This window comes from Hibiscus syriacus, unplaced genomic scaffold, assembly GCF_006381635.1.
Source record: "Hibiscus syriacus cultivar Baekdansim isolate YM2019G1 unplaced genomic scaffold, ASM638163v2 tig00110214_pilon, whole genome shotgun sequence".
Classification (NCBI taxonomy): Eukaryota; Viridiplantae; Streptophyta; class Magnoliopsida; order Malvales; family Malvaceae; genus Hibiscus; species Hibiscus syriacus.
The window spans coordinates 195,246-213,956 of record NW_024062631.1 but is presented as its reverse complement, the minus strand read 5'-3'; the positions used below and the strand labels follow the sequence as shown (position 1 = coordinate 213,956).

General features: G+C 35.2%; 4 protein-coding genes across 4 annotated transcripts; 1 reads left to right on the top strand and 3 right to left on the bottom strand.

Moving 5' to 3' along the window:
* Window positions 1-1,073: 1,073 nt before the first annotated feature.
* On the bottom strand, window positions 1,074-7,071 carry LOC120113982 (protein PAT1 homolog 1-like). Its single transcript, XM_039135028.1, has 5 exons — window positions 6,763-7,071; window positions 6,317-6,468; window positions 5,199-5,255; window positions 4,122-4,194; window positions 1,074-3,115 (listed from the first exon to the last, which is right to left on the bottom strand). The coding sequence occupies exons 1-5, from the start codon at window positions 6,812-6,814 to the stop codon at window positions 1,089-1,091; spliced, it is 2,361 nt and encodes a 786-aa protein (XP_038990959.1). The 5' UTR covers window positions 6,815-7,071; the 3' UTR covers window positions 1,074-1,088.
* Window positions 7,072-9,854: 2,783 nt separating this feature from the next.
* On the bottom strand, window positions 9,855-12,138 carry LOC120113981 (GDSL esterase/lipase At4g10955-like). Its single transcript, XM_039135027.1, has 2 exons — window positions 11,746-12,138; window positions 9,855-11,091 (listed from the first exon to the last, which is right to left on the bottom strand). Exons 1-2 carry the CDS (start codon window positions 11,949-11,951, stop codon window positions 10,071-10,073), a joined length of 1,227 nt encoding a protein of 408 aa, XP_038990958.1. The 5' UTR covers window positions 11,952-12,138; the 3' UTR covers window positions 9,855-10,070.
* Window positions 12,139-13,106: 968 nt separating this feature from the next.
* LOC120113980 lies at window positions 13,107-14,360 on the top strand. The gene is made up of 3 exons (XM_039135026.1): window positions 13,107-13,423; window positions 13,745-13,816; window positions 13,941-14,360. Exons 1-3 carry the CDS (start codon window positions 13,231-13,233, stop codon window positions 14,234-14,236), a joined length of 561 nt encoding a protein of 186 aa, XP_038990957.1. The 5' UTR covers window positions 13,107-13,230; the 3' UTR covers window positions 14,237-14,360.
* A 607-nt stretch (window positions 14,361-14,967) lies between these two features.
* LOC120113972 (cytochrome b561 domain-containing protein At2g30890-like) lies at window positions 14,968-16,854 on the bottom strand. Its single transcript, XM_039135020.1, has 4 exons — window positions 16,702-16,854; window positions 16,431-16,592; window positions 15,494-15,642; window positions 14,968-15,381 (listed from the first exon to the last, which is right to left on the bottom strand). Exons 1-4 carry the CDS (start codon window positions 16,846-16,848, stop codon window positions 15,066-15,068), a joined length of 774 nt encoding a protein of 257 aa, XP_038990951.1. The 5' UTR covers window positions 16,849-16,854; the 3' UTR covers window positions 14,968-15,065.
* Window positions 16,855-18,711: the final 1,857 nt, after the last annotated feature.

Genomic DNA, 18,711 nt, shown 5'->3' with positions numbered 1-18,711 from the left:
GGGAAGGAAAATGCAACAGTATTGATTCTGTTTTGATTTATTGTCAAGTAAAAGGAATCAAATCGTCAAAGAAGCGTGTCCAGGCTATACAATTTTTAAAATATATGACTATTACTCTATTTTTTACGTCTTTAGTATATCATGCATGCATATTACTTAATTAAGACGTTTCTTATTTTGGGACTTATGTCTAATATATATATATATATATATATATTTAAAATATAACTGTAACCTTTGCTTTTTGCCGTTTGTAGTTTGTTGAGTAAAAAGACACGTATGTGAAACATATAATATGTATTTTATTAGGATTCGTTAGAGAGTGTTATTTTTATTAAAGGTATAGAATACAAATAATTGTATTTACAGGATATATATATATATTTATTGTCAATTATTTCTGAATAAATATTATATTATAATCATCCAAATTAATAAAAAGAATATGTATATTATTATTTATTATGTATTTAAAATAAAGATAAAGGTATACAACGTGATTAGATGCCATGCCACTGGTGTTTCACCGATGGCTCAAAGCAAGATGTTTCCCCCCCTAGTAAGCTCGTTTGGTATTCCATTCTCCCATTAAATTTTAACTGAAGTTATAATTGAAATTGATCAAATTCTTAAACACATGCTACTATCCACAAGGTATGAGCTTGAACTTGAAATCTTAACCCATCATTTATTTAAGACGCCATAAACAGACGTTTCCTGGTTTTGATACGAACCATCCTTTGCCACAAGAGTGTACTAGAAAGATCCGACAAAAAAACAAGTGAAGGACCAGTTTCAATTAATAAGGGAGAGGCCTTTCAATAACACGTCGGTTACCTACAAATATATTTAAAACAAAAAGCACCATTCATCAGATGCAATCTCCCTCAGAAACTAACAACGTAATGAAATGGAACAGTTTCATATATAATAAGAAAAAGGTTTCCAATTCCACTCCAAAGGTTCTGTACATATTTTGATCTTCTCACTCAGTAAACTACGCTTCCCACTTGGTATTTGGAGTGTCAGAGCAACCAAATCAAAAGGCTTTCCCTCCGACCATAATAATTCTCTTTTTACTTTTGTTATTAACCCTTCACAGATTCAGAGCTTATTTGCCTGTTACTCCCAGTTGATGAGTCGGATCCATTGTCGGGCACAGAATGCTGGGAGAAATCCATCAAAAGCTTTCTCTGGCCTTCGTTGGTGTGAGGAAGACTAGCACGTAGAAGCTCACATGGCATTTCACGCCTTATAGCCTCCAAACCAATTACTTCAGCGGTTGGTGGAGTCTGGTTCTGTATTGATTGCATTATTGACTCGTACTTACTCACACAATACTTGGTAAGAAGAGTGAAAAATTCATCACATGACGCCCTCCAAAAAGCATAACTAGGCATGCTGCAATTTCCGCAAGGATGACTTAAAACTTGACTGGCTCTTTCAAGAACTGATTTTAATATGACTGAAGCACCATCCCCAGCAGGGCTTCCAAGTGGCCTAAGTGGCGGCTGCTCCGAGGAACAAACAACAGCAACAAGGCAGGAACTTAGTGCATGGATATCCATGCCATTAACACATGTAGAAACAGTCTTTGCAAGGTCATTAGTTGTCTTCGCTGCTTCCGGCTCAGAAGAAAGACCGCCAAACAAGAATCTCAAATGACGGAAAATGGTCATACACACTATTCGAATAAGCTCACTTCCGGGGATGAGAAGTTTTAGGTACCTGGTGACAAGCTTACGGCCCTTTGGAAGAGAGACTAATCTTAAGAACACAATATCATCCTTGGGAGAACAGCTAACTGCATGCCCACCTTTGCTAAGAGGATCAACAAGCTGAAGTGATTGTGCCAGAGCCTCAAGAAGGATCTGCCGCCTTCGTTTAAGCTGAGCCCCACCATCTTGGTACTGATTAAATTGTATGAGCCTGTCAATATCATCAACATCAAAAAGAAGACCTAGAGCATCTTCAATGGTGATCCTAGCTGCAAGCATAGGTTCCTGCTCTAGAGTATTCTCAGTTTTCTGTTCAGAACCTACATCAGCTGAGCCTAAAGGAGGATCTACTTCAAGCAGAGGACGGGGTTTACGGATGGTAGGGAGTGGGAGCTTCCCAAGTGCATCAGCATGGAAATGCAAATGCTGCTCTCCACTTTTATGGGATCGAGAATGTGATTCCTTCAGGTGAGATGGGCAAAAATTATGTTTGGACCTTTTGGCAAGACAAGCTTGGTGGTAATAATCATCTACGTAAGGATCATTGCTATGCGTAGAAGAATGCTGCATCTTAAGAATACTCTCTATCTCTTCAGCAGTCATATGCTTGGACCTGAATTGCACTAACCCACTCTCACCTTTCTGGCTACCAGCATCAGAGCTTTGCTGAGAAAAACGCATGCTCTGCCTGTTTCTTTGTGATGATTTTGTCCGTTGCAACATCGTTTTATGTGATTGAGGATGAGCATTATAAAGCTGAGATCGCAAGGCAGTAAGATGTGCCAAAGATGGTTGAATTGAATGGTGCAGCCTGTGCTGTTGCAACTGATGTTGTGGTGACATTAACTGTGGGGATATGAAGCCATTTTGGTGTTGCAACATATGATGCAAAAGACCGGCATGATCTCCATGTAAAAGACCAGAGTGATTAAGCCAATGATTTTGTGACCTGCTACTAAAAGATAGGCCCGGAGATGTTGGCTGGGGTATATTGCCATTATAACGCAATCCATGAGACGGACCAGCCAGCCCGAGACTAGGGTTGGACAATGGAGAGAGGCTTGATGTCGAGAAGGGTTGCTGAGATCCACTAGCAAGAGAAGGAATTTTTAGGTGGGCAGGTAAAGACTGCTCACATCTGATACCAGGAGGGGGGAAAGACGTGAAGGTTGATTTGGATCCAACAATTGGTTCACTTGAAAAGTGTTGTGGCTGTGGTTGCTGCTGGGGATATGTGGAAGTTCTATACAAAGGCTTCAATTCAGGAACAGGTGCTGAAGAAAGATGTGGCTGTGAGGACCATCTCTTAAGGTCTTGAGCATCTTCTGCATCAAACATATTCTGATCCATCCAGTTTAGGTAGTCTCCATCTTGAGACCAGTCAGCAGCAGATGAACCTGAAGAAAGATTCACAACCGTAACATAAGCAATTGAAAGTATAAAAGTTACCAAGCACCACTGAAAAGAATAAACTCCGACAGATACAATACTCAAGTATTGAGGAGTTTCTAGTTAACAGTTAATATATTTTACACAAATGGCAACCTCTATGCTATTATCTTCAAAGAAAAGAACTAGGTTAAAGAAAAAAGGTAACTTGATTGAGAATAGCATCTTCAAGTTGGTCTATTAGTTAACTGTCTTCACATAGTCCTAATTTACAGACAAAAAATAGAGGCCAAATTCATCTGGAAGATGGGGCATTATTACTTAAAAGCATATGCTTCAAAAGTTCATAACATAAACAGGGCAAGACTAAATGCAGCACTTTAGCGAGAAAGATTGAGATGAAAAATTTAATTAAATGTACATGATGATCCAAAAAAGAAAAATTAAACGGATAGAAAAGCAGAAAAAGGATATGATCAATGACAAGCCTAATACTAATAACCCAAACATAGTCCTAATTTACAGACAAAAAGTATGGCTACAAATCAATTAATACCGTAAAATAAACTTGGAGGTTGATACCATCTTAAACAAATAAAGAATAATGGAGAGATCCCTCGTATACTTGAGAATGCAAGGTACTCAAAATAACCAATGTGAGGATTACTTTTGACCAATTAAAAGAAACAAATTGTTTAAGGCTTATATTTCTATGATGAACCGATGCTGATGATTTTGGTAGAAAGAAACCAGATATTTCTTTTAAACTGAAATTGCACCACAACTAGGTTTCTTACTCTGGTTTATTATCATACAAGATATTTTCAATGATGTTCATGTCACAAAATTATGTGACAAGGTATGAAGGGTGCTAGCTCTGGAGATTTTCAAGCAAATAAGTTCAACAAAAAAAAAATAATGTTTTCAAAATATCAATGGATATTATCTTGTTCATTCATTATTATAGATTATAGCTTCAAAATAAAAGCATAAAATATGGCTTAATATACTCACTTTCCCTTGAAAAAGATCCAGACCTATCACCAATAACTCCCGGATGTCTTGGTCCTGTAACAACCCTATTCAACTTTGGAAGGGGAAAATGTATTAAAATCCAACAAACATGAAAGGCAATACACAATTAAATGAAACAAAAATAGTGGCAAGAGAAGACAAGAAAGTACACAAATATATGCATCTGGAGAATTACAAATTACATGCAAGGTATTCAATCTTCCAACATCATGGAAATAAAATGGTCTGCAATCCAATCTTTAGAAATAGGGAAAAAAAGAAAATGACACCTTATTTAAAACACAGATTATGCACCCCTCTCCCTTCATTCAAGGAGAAAAGAGCTTTAACATCTTAAATCCAAATTGTTGGGGAGAGGAAGGATTACTTTTTAAGTAGTCATGGGAACAGATCCAGCAGATAGAAGAAGCTCTGCCTCAAAAGGAAAAGATCGTCGAATTATGAGCCTAATTGGGATTTCAGTCCTACTGAACCTCTTTATTATTCATATTTTAAAAATAAAATATTCATAATGGTAATTTGATATTTTGAGCTTATTAAAGAAACATTCTTATAATGTGATAGACAAAGACAAAAAATATGAATATCCAGTTATTTTCCTTCATAAACAATAAAACAAGCTGAAAATTCTTGGCACATTGAAGATCTAGTTTGAAGCACCCTTTAAGATTTCAGACAGTCCTAATTGAAAGCCAAAAACATAGTCTCCAACAAGGGAAATGGTGATCAATGAATATATATATATATATATATATATAATGACCGGCCTATGCATTACAAACATCTAGAACCCAAATGATCAGCACAAAGATGACAATTGTAACAAATGTTATGCATTAATTTACTCTACTTTGCTTGAATTTTGGGTTCTTTACTTCTATTTCAACTCTTAGTTTACCTTCGTAACTTCCATTCTTTGCTTTTTATCAATCTCTCCCTCACGATCTTATATTACAAACCAGTAAAAGGCTGATAGAAACTCAAGAAACAAGGATATCAAACCTTACAAAGATTGATATCCAATCACTCTGTAACCTTTACAAACGAAAAACTGACCTTAGCAAAAGTAGTAGACAGATCATCCATGTCAGACAAAGATCCTGAACCTGGAACCTGAAAATTGAGTAACAGAAAAATAAAGCTGAAATACTAGTATTTCAAAATCCAGATATATGTAAAGTTGAAACCAAAATTTGTGTTTAGTACATGACTGATTATTATATATAGGTCAAATGATGGGCAGCAACATCAAAAAGTAAAAGTTAAGTAGAAAACTAGAATCAATGTTTACAACAGCAGAAGATAATTGACACAAATTCCTTCAAAACATGAACAGAAATGGAACAGAAAGCCAATACAATAACTCCTTCACCTTACAAACAATAATAATAGAGGAATAGAGCTTTATTTTACGAGCACATCTTTCTTCCTTCGGATATCTCTTGTTAACAATTAAGGCAACTATTTCTTCTATCATACAGTATTCTTAATTTAAAATAAAAAAATAAAAAATTGTAGTGTGCATAGGAATACATATTCGTAGGATATAAATATCAATAATAAAACATTTTCATGCATGTTAACGACCTCAAATTGATATCAGCTTTACAAAAGGGAAACTTCAAATGGATGGAGAAAGAAACTAATTTCCAAATCAAAACCTCTCTTTCACTGGGGCAAAAAAATTGAACCATGTCAGACTGTGGAACCATTGAAAGTTCAACTAGTCTGACTACATTCAATACGTATCAGTTTTTTTATCCAAATTGGCAAGCATAATTTTCTTATTAAGCTTTGTAAAAATTTAATTTCCAAAACAACCAGGGAATATGACTTCTTATTGCTCAATGATGGGGTATTTACATTTTAATTTGAAGTCACGAAGTATGCTAATAAGAATGCAATTTTATTTCAACTTCGACACGTGTTAAACAAGACAGACTACACCTCAAGTGACAAGTACAAAACTGAAGGCCAAACCGCCAAAGAACTAGATGACAAAGTTTAAGTATAAAACAAAACCAACGAAAATAACGTTTTAAGCTCATAAAAAGGGTTATCATATCATGGAAAGAAAAGGCAGCAGCTTCAACAAAGCAATGCAGAACGATCAGGACAAAAGAAACTAACTTTAATTCGTCGCACAACACGTAACCAAAGGAATGAAATCTCACCTCCCCTCTATCAAACAAATGATACTCTTCATCTTCAACGGATGCAAACACAGGAGAATCCTCTTCACCATCTTCTAGACCTCCCAAGTCCACTTCTTTCGTAGCATCGTGACCAAAAAATGCGTACTGGGATGCATCAAAAAGCGCATTATCTGAAAAACACATAAACTAGTTAGCAATTAAACAAATACAATTTATCTTAGCAAACCATCAAACTGCAAGAAACAAGAAAAGGAACCAAACCCTCCAAGAGCAAATCCTAGAATTAGAGTTAACTAGAAGGATAAAGAAGTAAAGACAATAAATATAATGTTTGCTAGCTGAGAAAATGAAGTAAAGATCCAATCTTTGCAAGGAAGCTAGTTTTCTTCCGTATCTCAGCGAAAACTTAAATTGAAAAGAAAAACTAAACAAATGAAAGAATTGAAACCCAAATAAAAAAAGACCTGAGGAAGCTTGAGAGAAGTTGTTAGGAAGTTTGCCAACGGATCTCTCCATATTTACAATAACCAACCTAGAAAGAAAACCCCAGAAACAGCAGCAACAGAGGAAGAAGAAGATGGAAATCTGAGTTAAAAATAATATTTGGGGATTTCGTTTTAGAATTAAGTCGGAGACATGAGTGGCAAGCGGTGTAAATAAAGCAGGGTTAAGACGGTATTTTATTTAGGTGAGGAATGGTAGGAGTAAACAAAGAAATCTCTCTCTGTCCCATAGAGAGACGGAGGAGATGAAAGAGACGATGGGGATAGAAAATGTTTGCTTTTGCTTCTGCTTTTTGTATTCCTTATTAAACTAAAGGGTAAATTATATCTGAGGTTACTTAATTAAACATTTAGTAATAAATAGGTCACTTTAAAAAAACAATTATAAATAAGTCACTCAATTTTAATATTATCACAAATATATCATTTCATCGTCAAAATATTAAAATAGATTTATATAATAAAATTTTTAGTCCTTGAAAGTTATATATATTTTCAGATTTTCATTGTTTTTCTAGCGAGTGTACATTATATACTCAGGGTAAAATTAAAACGCAAATTTTGAGCCAATAAGTATGCAAACTGAATATCCCTTTGCTTCTAATTTCTCTGCACCAAAAGGAAAATATAATTTCCTTTCCCTGCTTAAAATCTGTTTTATGCATTCACAACCATAGAGTCGATAAATTGTTCAAGCTTCTGTGCTCAACCGCTTCTAACGAAAACCTCAGGATGAATTTACAACATAATGATTAAGAATCATAGATCCTAAAGCAAACAAAACCAAAACCATGTCAAACTATGGTGTTTAAGAAACAGGGTCATTTGTATCTGGAATGCACCAATTACTTCTTCCAATGGCGACCGCTGCATCCCTTTTTCATACTTGGAGACAGGCCGGGAGAGAAACATGGTGTTCTGTTTTTAGTCGTTTGGTCAAATACATGCTTAAATTGGACTTGCTCTTGACACCTGCAATATAAAAGTAAAACCGGCTTTAGGGGTTGTCATCCACCGTGATATGGGAAAAGTTAATCATACCTATGTCAGACACACTCCAATACTCATCCCGAGTCCATTTAACATAGATTTCAACGATAGCCTATGTGATCGGTATATCATTCTTCTCCTTCTAAAGTTTTGACTGATTAAGTAGCCTCCAATTTACTAGCATACTAAGAAGTTGACAGAAAATGGAAATGGATATCATACCTGATTTTCCGAACTTGTTGCAGTAGGCCGGTACTGATGATGATGAGGCCGGTACTGATGATGATGAGGCCGGTACTGATGATGATGAGGCCTTCCTGCTGTTCCATAAGTAATAAAAGTTGTTGCTCTTGGCTGCACTTGCCTATTACTTGTAGATGGAGCCGGCAGCTGTCTCATGAACCATAGTCCAAAAGCCAAGGGGACCGATGTACCTGCTAGACCTTATAGATTAACATTTTATAGTACGTAAATTATATTCGGTTTTAGTTTGCTCAAATCAGTATCAAAGCTGTACTATAAACCCAGTCTTCAGAGACTGAATGAAATACCTAAAACATGGTGCAAAATAAGAAGAACATGTGCTTCTGCACCGATAATCTGCTTCGGATTCCAATGATGAAAAAGCTGATAATTAACATTTTATTTCATAATCATACTCTCACTTCCTTAATCTTATCTTAAACTCACTTCTCAATACGTGGAGTTAACTAAAAGTCGTAATTAACATTGTAGATGAAATTCGTTAACGAAGAAGAAATTTGGAGTCATCATAAACGTGGCCGGAATGTATGTCTCCAACCAGAGAGGATATTCAGTGGCAATCCCCAAAAAAGGAGATGCAATAGCCCCACCATGAACTAAACAATAAACAACGATTTCAGAACAAGACTTATTCTAGGTAAATTTACGGTCAGCTTCTGTTAGATTTTCATTAATTCACATTGCATTAAATTATTAGTGAGACATATAAAAGAGCACATAAAAGAAGCAGAAGATTTTTAAGGTCACTTGCCAAGATCTATATCCAATTCATTGGAAATTTCATACCTACGTGTACATCTGTTTTCGTACCCTTTTATTGAGTATGTTTAAGGGTGAATAAAATTCAACTTTACTGAAAAACTTGATTTTTTTACTCGATTCAATTTAAAAAAAAATTAACTCGAATTAATTTCAAGTTGCAATTTCATAAACTCGTCTCGAAAAAATTTCAAATTCAAATTAAGTTATAAAATACAACTTGAATAACTCAAATTATTTAAACAATTTAAATTGGAATCAAATAATATCATAATATTGTAAATATTAATAATTAAATTTAAATAGAAACTCGAAAACTCGACTTGACTCGAATTTTATTGATTCGATTTGACTCGAAAAAAAATCAATTCAAGTTTGAGTTATAAAATAAGATTCATCAACTGGAATAACTCAATTTTCTTTTACTCGATTCTACTCCGCCGAACGCTCACCCCCTACATATAACCAAACCACAACTAAGTTTTTCCTGAAATAATGGGGAAGAAGAAGGCAAGTCGGGCGCAGGCGAGAACATTTAAGAAAGAGAAACAGCTCCACGACTTGATGAATGTTTTGAGGCCCAAGGTTTACATTACAGATAGCTCAAGTTTCAAGCAGCTTGTTCAAGAGCTAACATGGTCTTGGAGCGGAATTATCGATATACCCGAAGAAGTTGAAAAGATCGCGGTCATGGAAAATATCGGAATAGCTGCCCCTTCCATCGCTGCAACATCTTTGGATTCATCGTTCTGTACGTTCAAGTCATCTGAGATAGCATTTCAGTTGGAAGAAATAAATCAAGAAAGCGGCGGCCCGATGCAGACGGCTGACCGGGACATGTTGATGTTCAATCGACAATCGTGTGCCTTTGTCGACGAGCCAGGGCGTTCGGATTGGTCAGCATACCAGAATATTGAGTCCTGGCTTTTTGATGCTATAGGTTCCGCTCTGATTGAACAATATCTGACTATGAATTATTATACTAATGGTTAATACGGAGGTGTTTGTAATTTGTTTCAGTACACCATCATTGATTGCTGCATGATTAAACATTTTAGATCAAATGTCAAGCACAATGGATCTTTGTAAATAATGATTATATCAATATTTCGGGAAATTAGGTATTCAATTGCTGATATAAATAAAACAAGAGAAAACAGACAAGCCAACACAACGAAAACATGCACACATTATTTTGACAGACATGGATCTTTGTAAACCGAGTCATCCAATGAAATGAATATATTTTCCTTTTGTTATCTTGGCCTTTTCTGAACTTGTGTAGCTGGGAGGCTGTACAAGGACTTCAATTGACTGCTTATCAACTTGCTCTTGTTTAGAGCAAGCTGGAGATCCAAGTCATCTGACCACCACTGCTCCAATCCGTGAGCCTCAAGGAACTTTTGTTTCCCTTTCGACATTACAAACAACTTCGCCGCAACTTGTCCGTTTGAAGGTCCAACATTCTCCTTGTCTGCATCGTTTCCCTCTGTTCCATCTGGTTCTGTATAGTGGCAGCAGATATAATCACTGTTATTCACGTATAAGTGAGGCACCCATTGTTTCAATCTGACAGAAGCCTTATCTCCATAAATATGGCCTAACCAATTCTTTAGGCCTAAAGGGTTATCCTTGATTCCTTCATCATCACTGGCCTGAGGTTCACTGCTTGAAGGAAGCATCGACTTGAGTCTCTTCCAAGCAGACCCCGCTTTTTCTCCGATATTTCTTAAACTCATAGCTAGAGAAATAGAGGGCGGGTTAAACAAATGAGCATCCACATAAATACCTTCTTTAGCCAATGCTTTTCCCACTTGTAAAGCAAAACCAGCCCCCAAGGAATGGCCTGCAATACATACATTGCTGCTTCCATACCTTTCAGCGACCGCTTTTAAGGCCTCAAATGCTCCTTTAAACCTCACAGAACCTTTCAAGCTTTCCCAAGCTAGAAAACGGAGATCATCCTCAATATCCCTTCTGATAGTTGGACCTTTGAGTAAAGTCCCTCGAAGCACTAAAACAGCCTTTGGTGCTCCACTAGGTCTAATGAGGACAAAGTCAGCCAGTGCTGCCGATTGATCCCATTCTAATACTGCTCCAAATATGGATCCATCCCTTTCATCAATCAAAGTTTGGGTCAACTTGTACTTGAAGGTCATCCACCACTTTGGAGCAAGGACATTTTCATCTGTTCTGTTCTCTTGTCTGTCCAATTCGAGCAAATATACCGCTTGTATGAAACATGCGATTACGGATCTTTTATAGTTTGCATCTTTCCTGCAGTTGCGAATCATTCATTAGACTGATTGGTCGAGAGATCCAAAATTCTGTCTTTTAAGAAAAGAATGATAAAAATAATTATAATTTCGTATCATAATTATACTGTATTCCCTAATAACTATAATTATTATTGTAAGACCTAGGTCTGCCATGGGTCAAGCATAAAATCCTAAGATAAACCACTAAAATCAATGCCAAAACAGTGACAAAAGCCTGCAGATTTGAAGTCTCTTGATCAGCTAGACCTCAATTTTCAAATATCCCTTTGCTAACTTTGAACTGTTATTCAAAAATTCAAAGCCCTGACTCAAAACTTTTGCATCCAAATCTAGTATTGTAATGTATTTGAGAACATTCTTTAATCAAGAACGACCTGAGAGATCTTCTCTGCTCATAAAGGCTCAATTTTCCCAAAGGAATCTACTACTATCATTAAAACACAAGAACTTAGTTGACTGATCAAATAAGTGAGAAAAGCACAAAGATTTGGAGAGAAAAAGGAAATGGGTATCTTAAATTAAGCATTAAACTTCATTTTATGTACCGAATTTGCATGTTAGCAATTCAAAGCACAAAGCTTTGGAGAAAAAAGAGGAAACGAGTATCTTAAATTAAGCATTTAAACTTAAGAAGAGCGATGAAATTACTGACCAACTAGAGTTGATGAGGTCTCTCCAATTAGGTCTAGCCACATTGCGAGGTCCAGACACGTGAAATGCATATGGGTGCGCTTCTTCTTCTTTTTCTTTATCTTTTTCTTCTTGTTCTTCCACCACCGCCATTGCTCCTCCTCCCATTTCCTGCACCACCTCCTCGTCCTCCGTTATCTTTTCCTCTGCTCCACGCTTCGCTGCCATCGATCCCAAAACAAAAGACTTCCAAAGGAATACACAAACCAAATCTATTACTTCTTCTTGTTTGTTTCTTTCTTGTTATAGATCAGGTTGAATTGTTATGCATGCCTGAGAACAAGAAAGAGAAAGCTTTGGCTACAGGGTTTTCTTTTGTTTCCTTTTTTGGTTGTGTGAAGGCTTCTGCTGAAGGGTTATAATAATAATTACAATTATATTCAAAATTAAAAGAAGAGTTATAAGTCATTTGAAACGCCTGGATTTGCAGAATCTATAACGGTCATATTTCTTTCGTGATGTCGGGTTTCACTCGAATTGACCATAACGACCTTATACCTTCGACTCAAGATAGATGAGGTTATTTTTGACTTTTTATTACTTTTTGAATTACAGTTGGATAATAATTAAATAAATGGCCGGAAGGTCCATCATCCTCTAACAGCTTACTCAGTTTCTTTTCACAGACACATAAATAAAAGTTTTGAGTTATAAAAGAAACATAAATAATATTTATTATATTCATTTTAAGTTTTTTCATTTTCTCGAGATTTCTAAGAAATTTCTGAATAATCTTATCGTAATAAATTTTTTGAAATACATATCTTTTAAATATGAATTCCTGAAATTTTATACTCCTTGAAAATCATAACTAATATGAACTTTAGTAAATCTCATAAGCTCATCAATATCAATCGACGACCAATCATATTATTTATTTATTTTCTTAATATATATATGATTATTATAAATTTAAATCTGACAGTAACATTAAAAAGTAATTATAAAATCTCGCAATTAATATTGAAAAAAAAGAAAAGAAAAATCCCACAATCATTCTTCTTAAAAAAACATATTTACTGGTAGTTGTTTGATCATTATTAAAATTTTCCTTTCAAACTAAAAAAATCACCTAAAATCGTTTTAACCAATAAGTTCCATCAATAATACCATTTTTTTTTACTTTCTTTTAATTAAATGAAAAATCAAACAATTGCTCATATTTTAATAATGTATTAAGTCGGCATAGAGACATGCAACTCTATAGTGAATATATTTAACCGATAAAAATATCAAGTTGGGCCACCAGGCATGGGAGGGATAGCCACCACGCAGTACATAAAGGGCCTCTCATACGAACATGTGGAGGACATCAGTTTTGGACAAACCGAAACTTGAAAGCTCCGCAATTGGCAACTGCAATCAAAATACAATCTTGGTCCCAGCATTAGCAGAAACTAGAATGAAACCTCTGCTTCCCACAACCATCAAATAATAAATTTTCGCCATGGCTTTCTATTTCATGGCTACTTCTCTCAATTCCACCCCATGCTCTTGTTCTAATACCATCTTTCCTCCATTGCTTTACCCAAAGCACAAACACCCCTTCAAGCTCACCCTTTCTTCTTCTAGTAAAACGTTTGCTCAATCAGAAGGAAAAGAAGGTGGACTCAAAGAGGAAGACCCTCCTGCTGTCTCTGGTATCATACTTCCTTTCATTCTTTGAATTAGTTGAATGTTCCTTCTTCTTTTTTCCTCTTAATTTTTTGGGGTTTGATGGAATTTACTTACTATGTGATTGGTAAGTGCTCAAAGACATGAAGGGTTGTTTTCTTGTTCAAGATAGAGCATTGAATCATCAGAATTTTGCTACCTTTGAAATTATTATAAGCTGCTCTGCTCTGATTTTGTTTATCATTGTATTTAATCATTGTGATGCTGCTGAAATTTTTATCCATCTAATTGATGTTCAATAATCATTAGACTCTTGATTTCGAATATTGATATTTTTTTTTGTCAAGGTTCATTGTCTTCTACACGCACACAACTTGATCTTTTGGAACAACTAAGTTCTACGAGCTCTGCTGCAGATGGTATGCCAATCTTATCCCTAGCAAATGCAAATTATTATTTACATTTCTTTCTCAGACAAAGGCCTGAAGAACAATACAATTTGCAAGGTTGTTAACATTTATTTCTTACATGTATCCTGGTCAGGATATGAGAGTGATGGTGGGTCTGGGAAACTCACAATTCGTGAGCAGCTCGCTCGATTAGTTGGGGACAGAGACGATGATTTTAGTATTCCGTTGGGCAAGAACTTGAAGAAGGTTAGTTCAAGGTTTTTAACCATCTCACAGAAGAGAAATATCAGGAGACAGGCTTACCTGAATGAAGTTTCTCAGAGGAATGATTCGGTTTTCTTTGCAACGATCGGAGCATTCGTACTTGTTCCACCTTTTATAATATTAGGGATTGCTATATTAACAGGTTATGTCCAGCTTTTCCCTTGATACATGCATTCTCAAAAGTAAATCTGAATTACATCGCCCTGAAATTATGTCCAGCTAGTCAGTGTTTTTTCTTTTCGGTTTTTGTCCAAACTATCTGTTAATCATAGAAGAATGTCGTTTGCTACCTAGGCTCAGCTCATCCGATTCGGGGATCGGGTACATGCATTGTTAACAAATAATATAGTGAAGAGCTTATATAGGTTAGAGCCATATGTATGCAATTCCTTTAAAGCATGGCCTCAATGATGATAGTGATATGTATCTGTTGCAGATAAGACATCGAAAAGCCTCATAAGAAACATTTTTGACTTTGGTGATAACAAACACCTAGACAAGCTTGACCTATGGGTTGTGAATGATCCCATTTCCAATACAGAACGAATTACAAAATGATTTTGAAATTGTTGGTATCTTTTGTTTTGTTCAACATTTGAACATGTTGTTAACTTTGGTTGGGTAAATATAATGCACTTTGTTGTTAACTTTGCTGAATATCCGGGAAAAAGGTAATTTTGAAAAGTATTTTTATGTTTGGAGTTCCAAGTAATGGGTCCCTGGAACCCAATTTGAGCAAACTAAGCGGTAAAAGGGAGTATCGAGGTCTCGAATTTGAACAGCTGCATCTCTAGAGTGAGTGTTCATTGTCAATCGGCTAAGAAAATTTAGAGTGAGTGTTCATTGTCAATCGGCTAAGAAAATTTTGAACATGCAAATGAAACTGCAGTCCCTTGTACAACAAAATCAAACCCGAGAAAAAGGAAAATAGAGAAGGATGAAAAGAATAATATCAATTGTTAGTAATCGAAGTCACTTTGTAACAATTTTCTTTTCAACAATTCTCACTTGCTGATTCGTTTTGTTTCATCTCATCGGTAGATGAAATGTGTTCTTCAGTATGTCTTACTGGTTCATGGCCCAAAATCACTCCTTGCTTTTCTATATGCACCCATTTGTCTTGAAACAAGTAAATGAAAACAATCACAGAGATCTCAGCTGTAAAAGCTATGGCCCAAAGTTCAGTTCTTCTTGATGTCTTTTCATAATATGCGCCCAATCCAGTGTAGATGCTGATTACACCCAAAATACACACTGCAGTTCCCAGGAGCCAGTGTGCAAAAAACCAGGCACTTCTTCCCTTGCATCCCCTGGAGAAAACAAAACCCTTTCGTGTCGTAAAACTAAGTAATTCGATCATTGTTAATTCGATATTGGTGTGAACAAGTAAAACCAATAACGATATCGTTAAATTTAGTTTACCTCCATGGACGTAAAACTCCAGTCAAGGCTTGTAGCCATATGATACCATATAAAGCTACCCCTAGTCTTTGATGATGATTGTTGAAGGCATTATTGAAGTTTTTGATCGACATTACTGCCCCTGCTGTTGCAAGAAGTACAGAAAGCATCTGCCATCAACAAAATTAACGGTTCAACAATGAAACACAGTTAACAATCATGCACTAAAACTATCAGAGTTAATTATCATCTTGATAGAAAGAACTGTCAAGTTTAATGTTGCACTATACATTTTCTTTTCTTATAGAATTTTTGTTCGATAATTATGTCCAACGCATATTGAAAAACGAAAGATATGATATATTCAAAATAATACAATTTTAATGGGCCCTCACTTAAGTCTTAAGATAGATTGTTCTTCAGCTTCTGCTCTGTGATTATATTAATGCAAAACCCCACACAAGGCTCATTACAACAGCATAACATTGGCCTTTTCTTTCCTCTCAAGATTCCATGATAATCTCCTTTATCAAGTTGAAGGTAAAATATTTTCTTTAAAGTTATATATATAGAGAGAGGGGTAGGATTCCATTAAGGAGTGTAAATTTGTTTATAGTTTTACACTGATTTAGAATCATCGGATGAGGTGTAAATTGATGATTGAAATTAAAAGTTGAAAATAGGAAAATTTGTACAAAAAAAAAAAGAAGAGAACAATTTCATCCATAGATTTACACTTATCCAAAGATCCTAAATCCGTAAAACTCTTTGGAACATGTCATTTTAAGAAAAAATTGTCCAATGCTATTGTAACTCTGTAGAGATACCATTAGGAAAGTGAACGGAACATAAATTATAACCTATACATAAAGGCTCCTAATTATAGTTAAATTGGGGATTACAAATTGTTGGGAAAGATGCATTAAATAAACAGTTAGAAGTAATAAGATGAACTTGCCTGTGAAACTGCATGGACATAGAAAAAAATTTGAAGTCTTCTTCCACATTCTTCTCTATTTGACATTCGGATAGCAAGTATCCCAATAGGCATTAGAAACCCCATTGATGCCCAAAGGAGGAATCCATGCAGTGTAATCTCAAACATCAGTTTATGACTCACCTGTTTATAAGAACCAAAACCAGGAAAAAGAAAACCACAGATCTGTAATGGAAAAACAATGTAATAAACTCCTTTAGACATAAGCAGATGAGGACGTGAATTCCATTACCTTTTGAATGTTGTGATTATTGATTGTATCGCTGCCGATGGATTTCTTTTGTTCTTCATCAGTTGAGGTTACAAATGGTGGAATAAGTACGATTATAAGACATATAAACATTGTGAAAGAAATCGATTTCCCTGATAGAACTTGCATTTTTCTTTAACTAGTGAAAGATAAACACAGCTGAGCTAAAACGCTCTTGAAAGCTCAAAATTTGCAGTTTCTGGGAGGACTGTAAGGTGGTGTTAAAGAAGCAATAACAAGTGTTTTCAATGATGATATTATGACATGACAGGCTCATCAGCAGCGGCAGTTGAACCAAGGACCGACCGGCGTACTCAAATGTGTAGACTCGATTCTTTTTCAGAGAAAAATCAATATCTTTTCCTATATATACATAAGCACCCCCTAAAAAGTAAAAAGGTCTTTTTAAAAAAATAATAAGATTTACATATTATTTTTGGAATAAATTTCAGAAAAGCTGATGTTTAGCTATCACAGAATCCTTTTAGTTGAAAACATATACATACATTGCAGATAAGTGGGATGTTTGAATATAATATAAATGTAATGCAACTTTTATATATATATATATATATATATATATATATATATGTAATAATTTGAGTTGATTATGAGGTGATATATGTTTAGAATTTTTCTTAATTTATTGACAATGCACACACCCTAAATTTAATTATTCAAATCCAGATTCATTGGAGAAAATAATATATATTTTTTTATTACTGAAATCACTAATGGTTTATGCAAATTGTATATATTGCTACATGAAGGTGGATGGTTTGGGGCCAAAAAGATTTAGTGATTGGTGTGATCCAATGGAGAAAGTGGTGGGGGAATGGGGATAGATGGCAACTTCAACCGTGTGGGGTTCATTTTATTTTCTTGTAGACTAACTTTTTGGAGCTGCTGCTGCAGATTGTAGAATTTAAGGGAAAAATAGCAGACTACACTGTCCTCTGCTTCCCACTACTTAAAAATTAGCTGACCCTTATTCTCATATGTAATGGATAAGGGGATGTAGTATAGTAGGTTGCCCCCAACGTCAAGATTGAGAGCAACTTTCGTGGGAGACTTCCAAATTATGAATTGCCCACCGTGAGACTCGATCCCACAACCTCAAGATTAAGAACTTTGTGCTCTACCAACTGAGCTGGATAGACAACTCTGCTTCCTACTACTTGGAATGCATCAAATACATGACCAAAATTTTAACTGTTACACCAACTCCAAATAGTATATATACATAGGGTTAATATGTTTAACAGCTTTGTTTACTTAAAAATTGGCTAAATAACACGTTTAGTCGCCAAATTTGTACTGTATTTATGTTTTGGTCACTATATTATAAAATTTTCAATTTCGGTATTGTTAATCACTTCGTATTAAATTCTTTAATATTACAAGGACATGACATTTTTTTTAAAATTTCCTTCTAACCGCCGCTTGCTATCGTTTACGACGTAACTTGTATCAAAACGTTTCGTTTTCTTGAATGTTTCTTTTTAACCTCTCGAATTAACGGAGGGTACAAAACTTATCTTAAAAAGTTCAGGCAACCTGCATAGAAGATCAAACAATCTGTACAAGGTAACGAGGAAAACGGGGTTTGTGTTGTTTCGATGAATGCTTCTTGCAAATTCGGAAAGCAATAAAAAATAATTAATAAAAAATGGGAGACAAGTTGAGGAAGACAGCTTAGCTGATGACAGGCTTTTTGTGTGTGGGAAATCCAATAGTAAAAAAAAAAAGCTGCATGTGGGTGGTGGCCCTATTCATCCCGTCAAAAAATTGTCAACTCCTTTTATTATTGTTTGGGTCATGCTATTTTCTTGGTAATCTATACATATTTAATTTTTCATATTTTTTTATAATTTTATATTTAATTATTATTGATTATGTAGGTTACAGGTTTGAATATTAACGATGGTAAGAATGAGTATTGATAGTCAAATGATTGAGAGTACATAGAATAAATATTACTTTATAATAATA

Coding starts and splice junctions, on each gene's coding strand:
- LOC120113982 (XM_039135028.1), bottom strand. CDS start 6,814: ATGGAGAGATCCGTTGGCAAACTTCCTAACAACTTCTCTCAAGCTTCC. Junction 4,195..5,198: donor TGTCTACTACTTTTGCTAAG/GTCAGTTTTTCG, acceptor CCCCTTCCAAAG/TTGAATAGGGTTGTTACAGG. Junction 3,116..4,121: donor TGGATCTTTTTCAAGGGAAA/GTGAGTATATTA, acceptor ATCTTTCTTCAG/GTTCATCTGCTGCTGACTGG.
- LOC120113981 (XM_039135027.1), bottom strand. CDS start 11,951: ATGGCAGCGAAGCGTGGAGCAGAGGAAAAGATAACGGAGGACGAGGAG. Junction 11,092..11,745: donor GACCTCATCAACTCTAGTTG/GTCAGTAATTTC, acceptor TCGCAACTGCAG/GAAAGATGCAAACTATAAAA.
- LOC120113980 (XM_039135026.1), top strand. CDS start 13,231: ATGGCTTTCTATTTCATGGCTACTTCTCTCAATTCCACCCCATGCTCT. Junction 13,424..13,744: donor AGACCCTCCTGCTGTCTCTG/GTATCATACTTC, acceptor TTTTTTGTCAAG/GTTCATTGTCTTCTACACGC. Junction 13,817..13,940: donor TACGAGCTCTGCTGCAGATG/GTATGCCAATCT, acceptor TATCCTGGTCAG/GATATGAGAGTGATGGTGGG.
- LOC120113972 (XM_039135020.1), bottom strand. CDS start 16,848: ATGCAAGTTCTATCAGGGAAATCGATTTCTTTCACAATGTTTATATGT. Junction 15,643..16,430: donor ATGTCCATGCAGTTTCACAG/GCAAGTTCATCT, acceptor TGTTGATGGCAG/ATGCTTTCTGTACTTCTTGC. Junction 15,382..15,493: donor GGAGTTTTACGTCCATGGAG/GTAAACTAAATT, acceptor TGTTTTCTCCAG/GGGATGCAAGGGAAGAAGTG.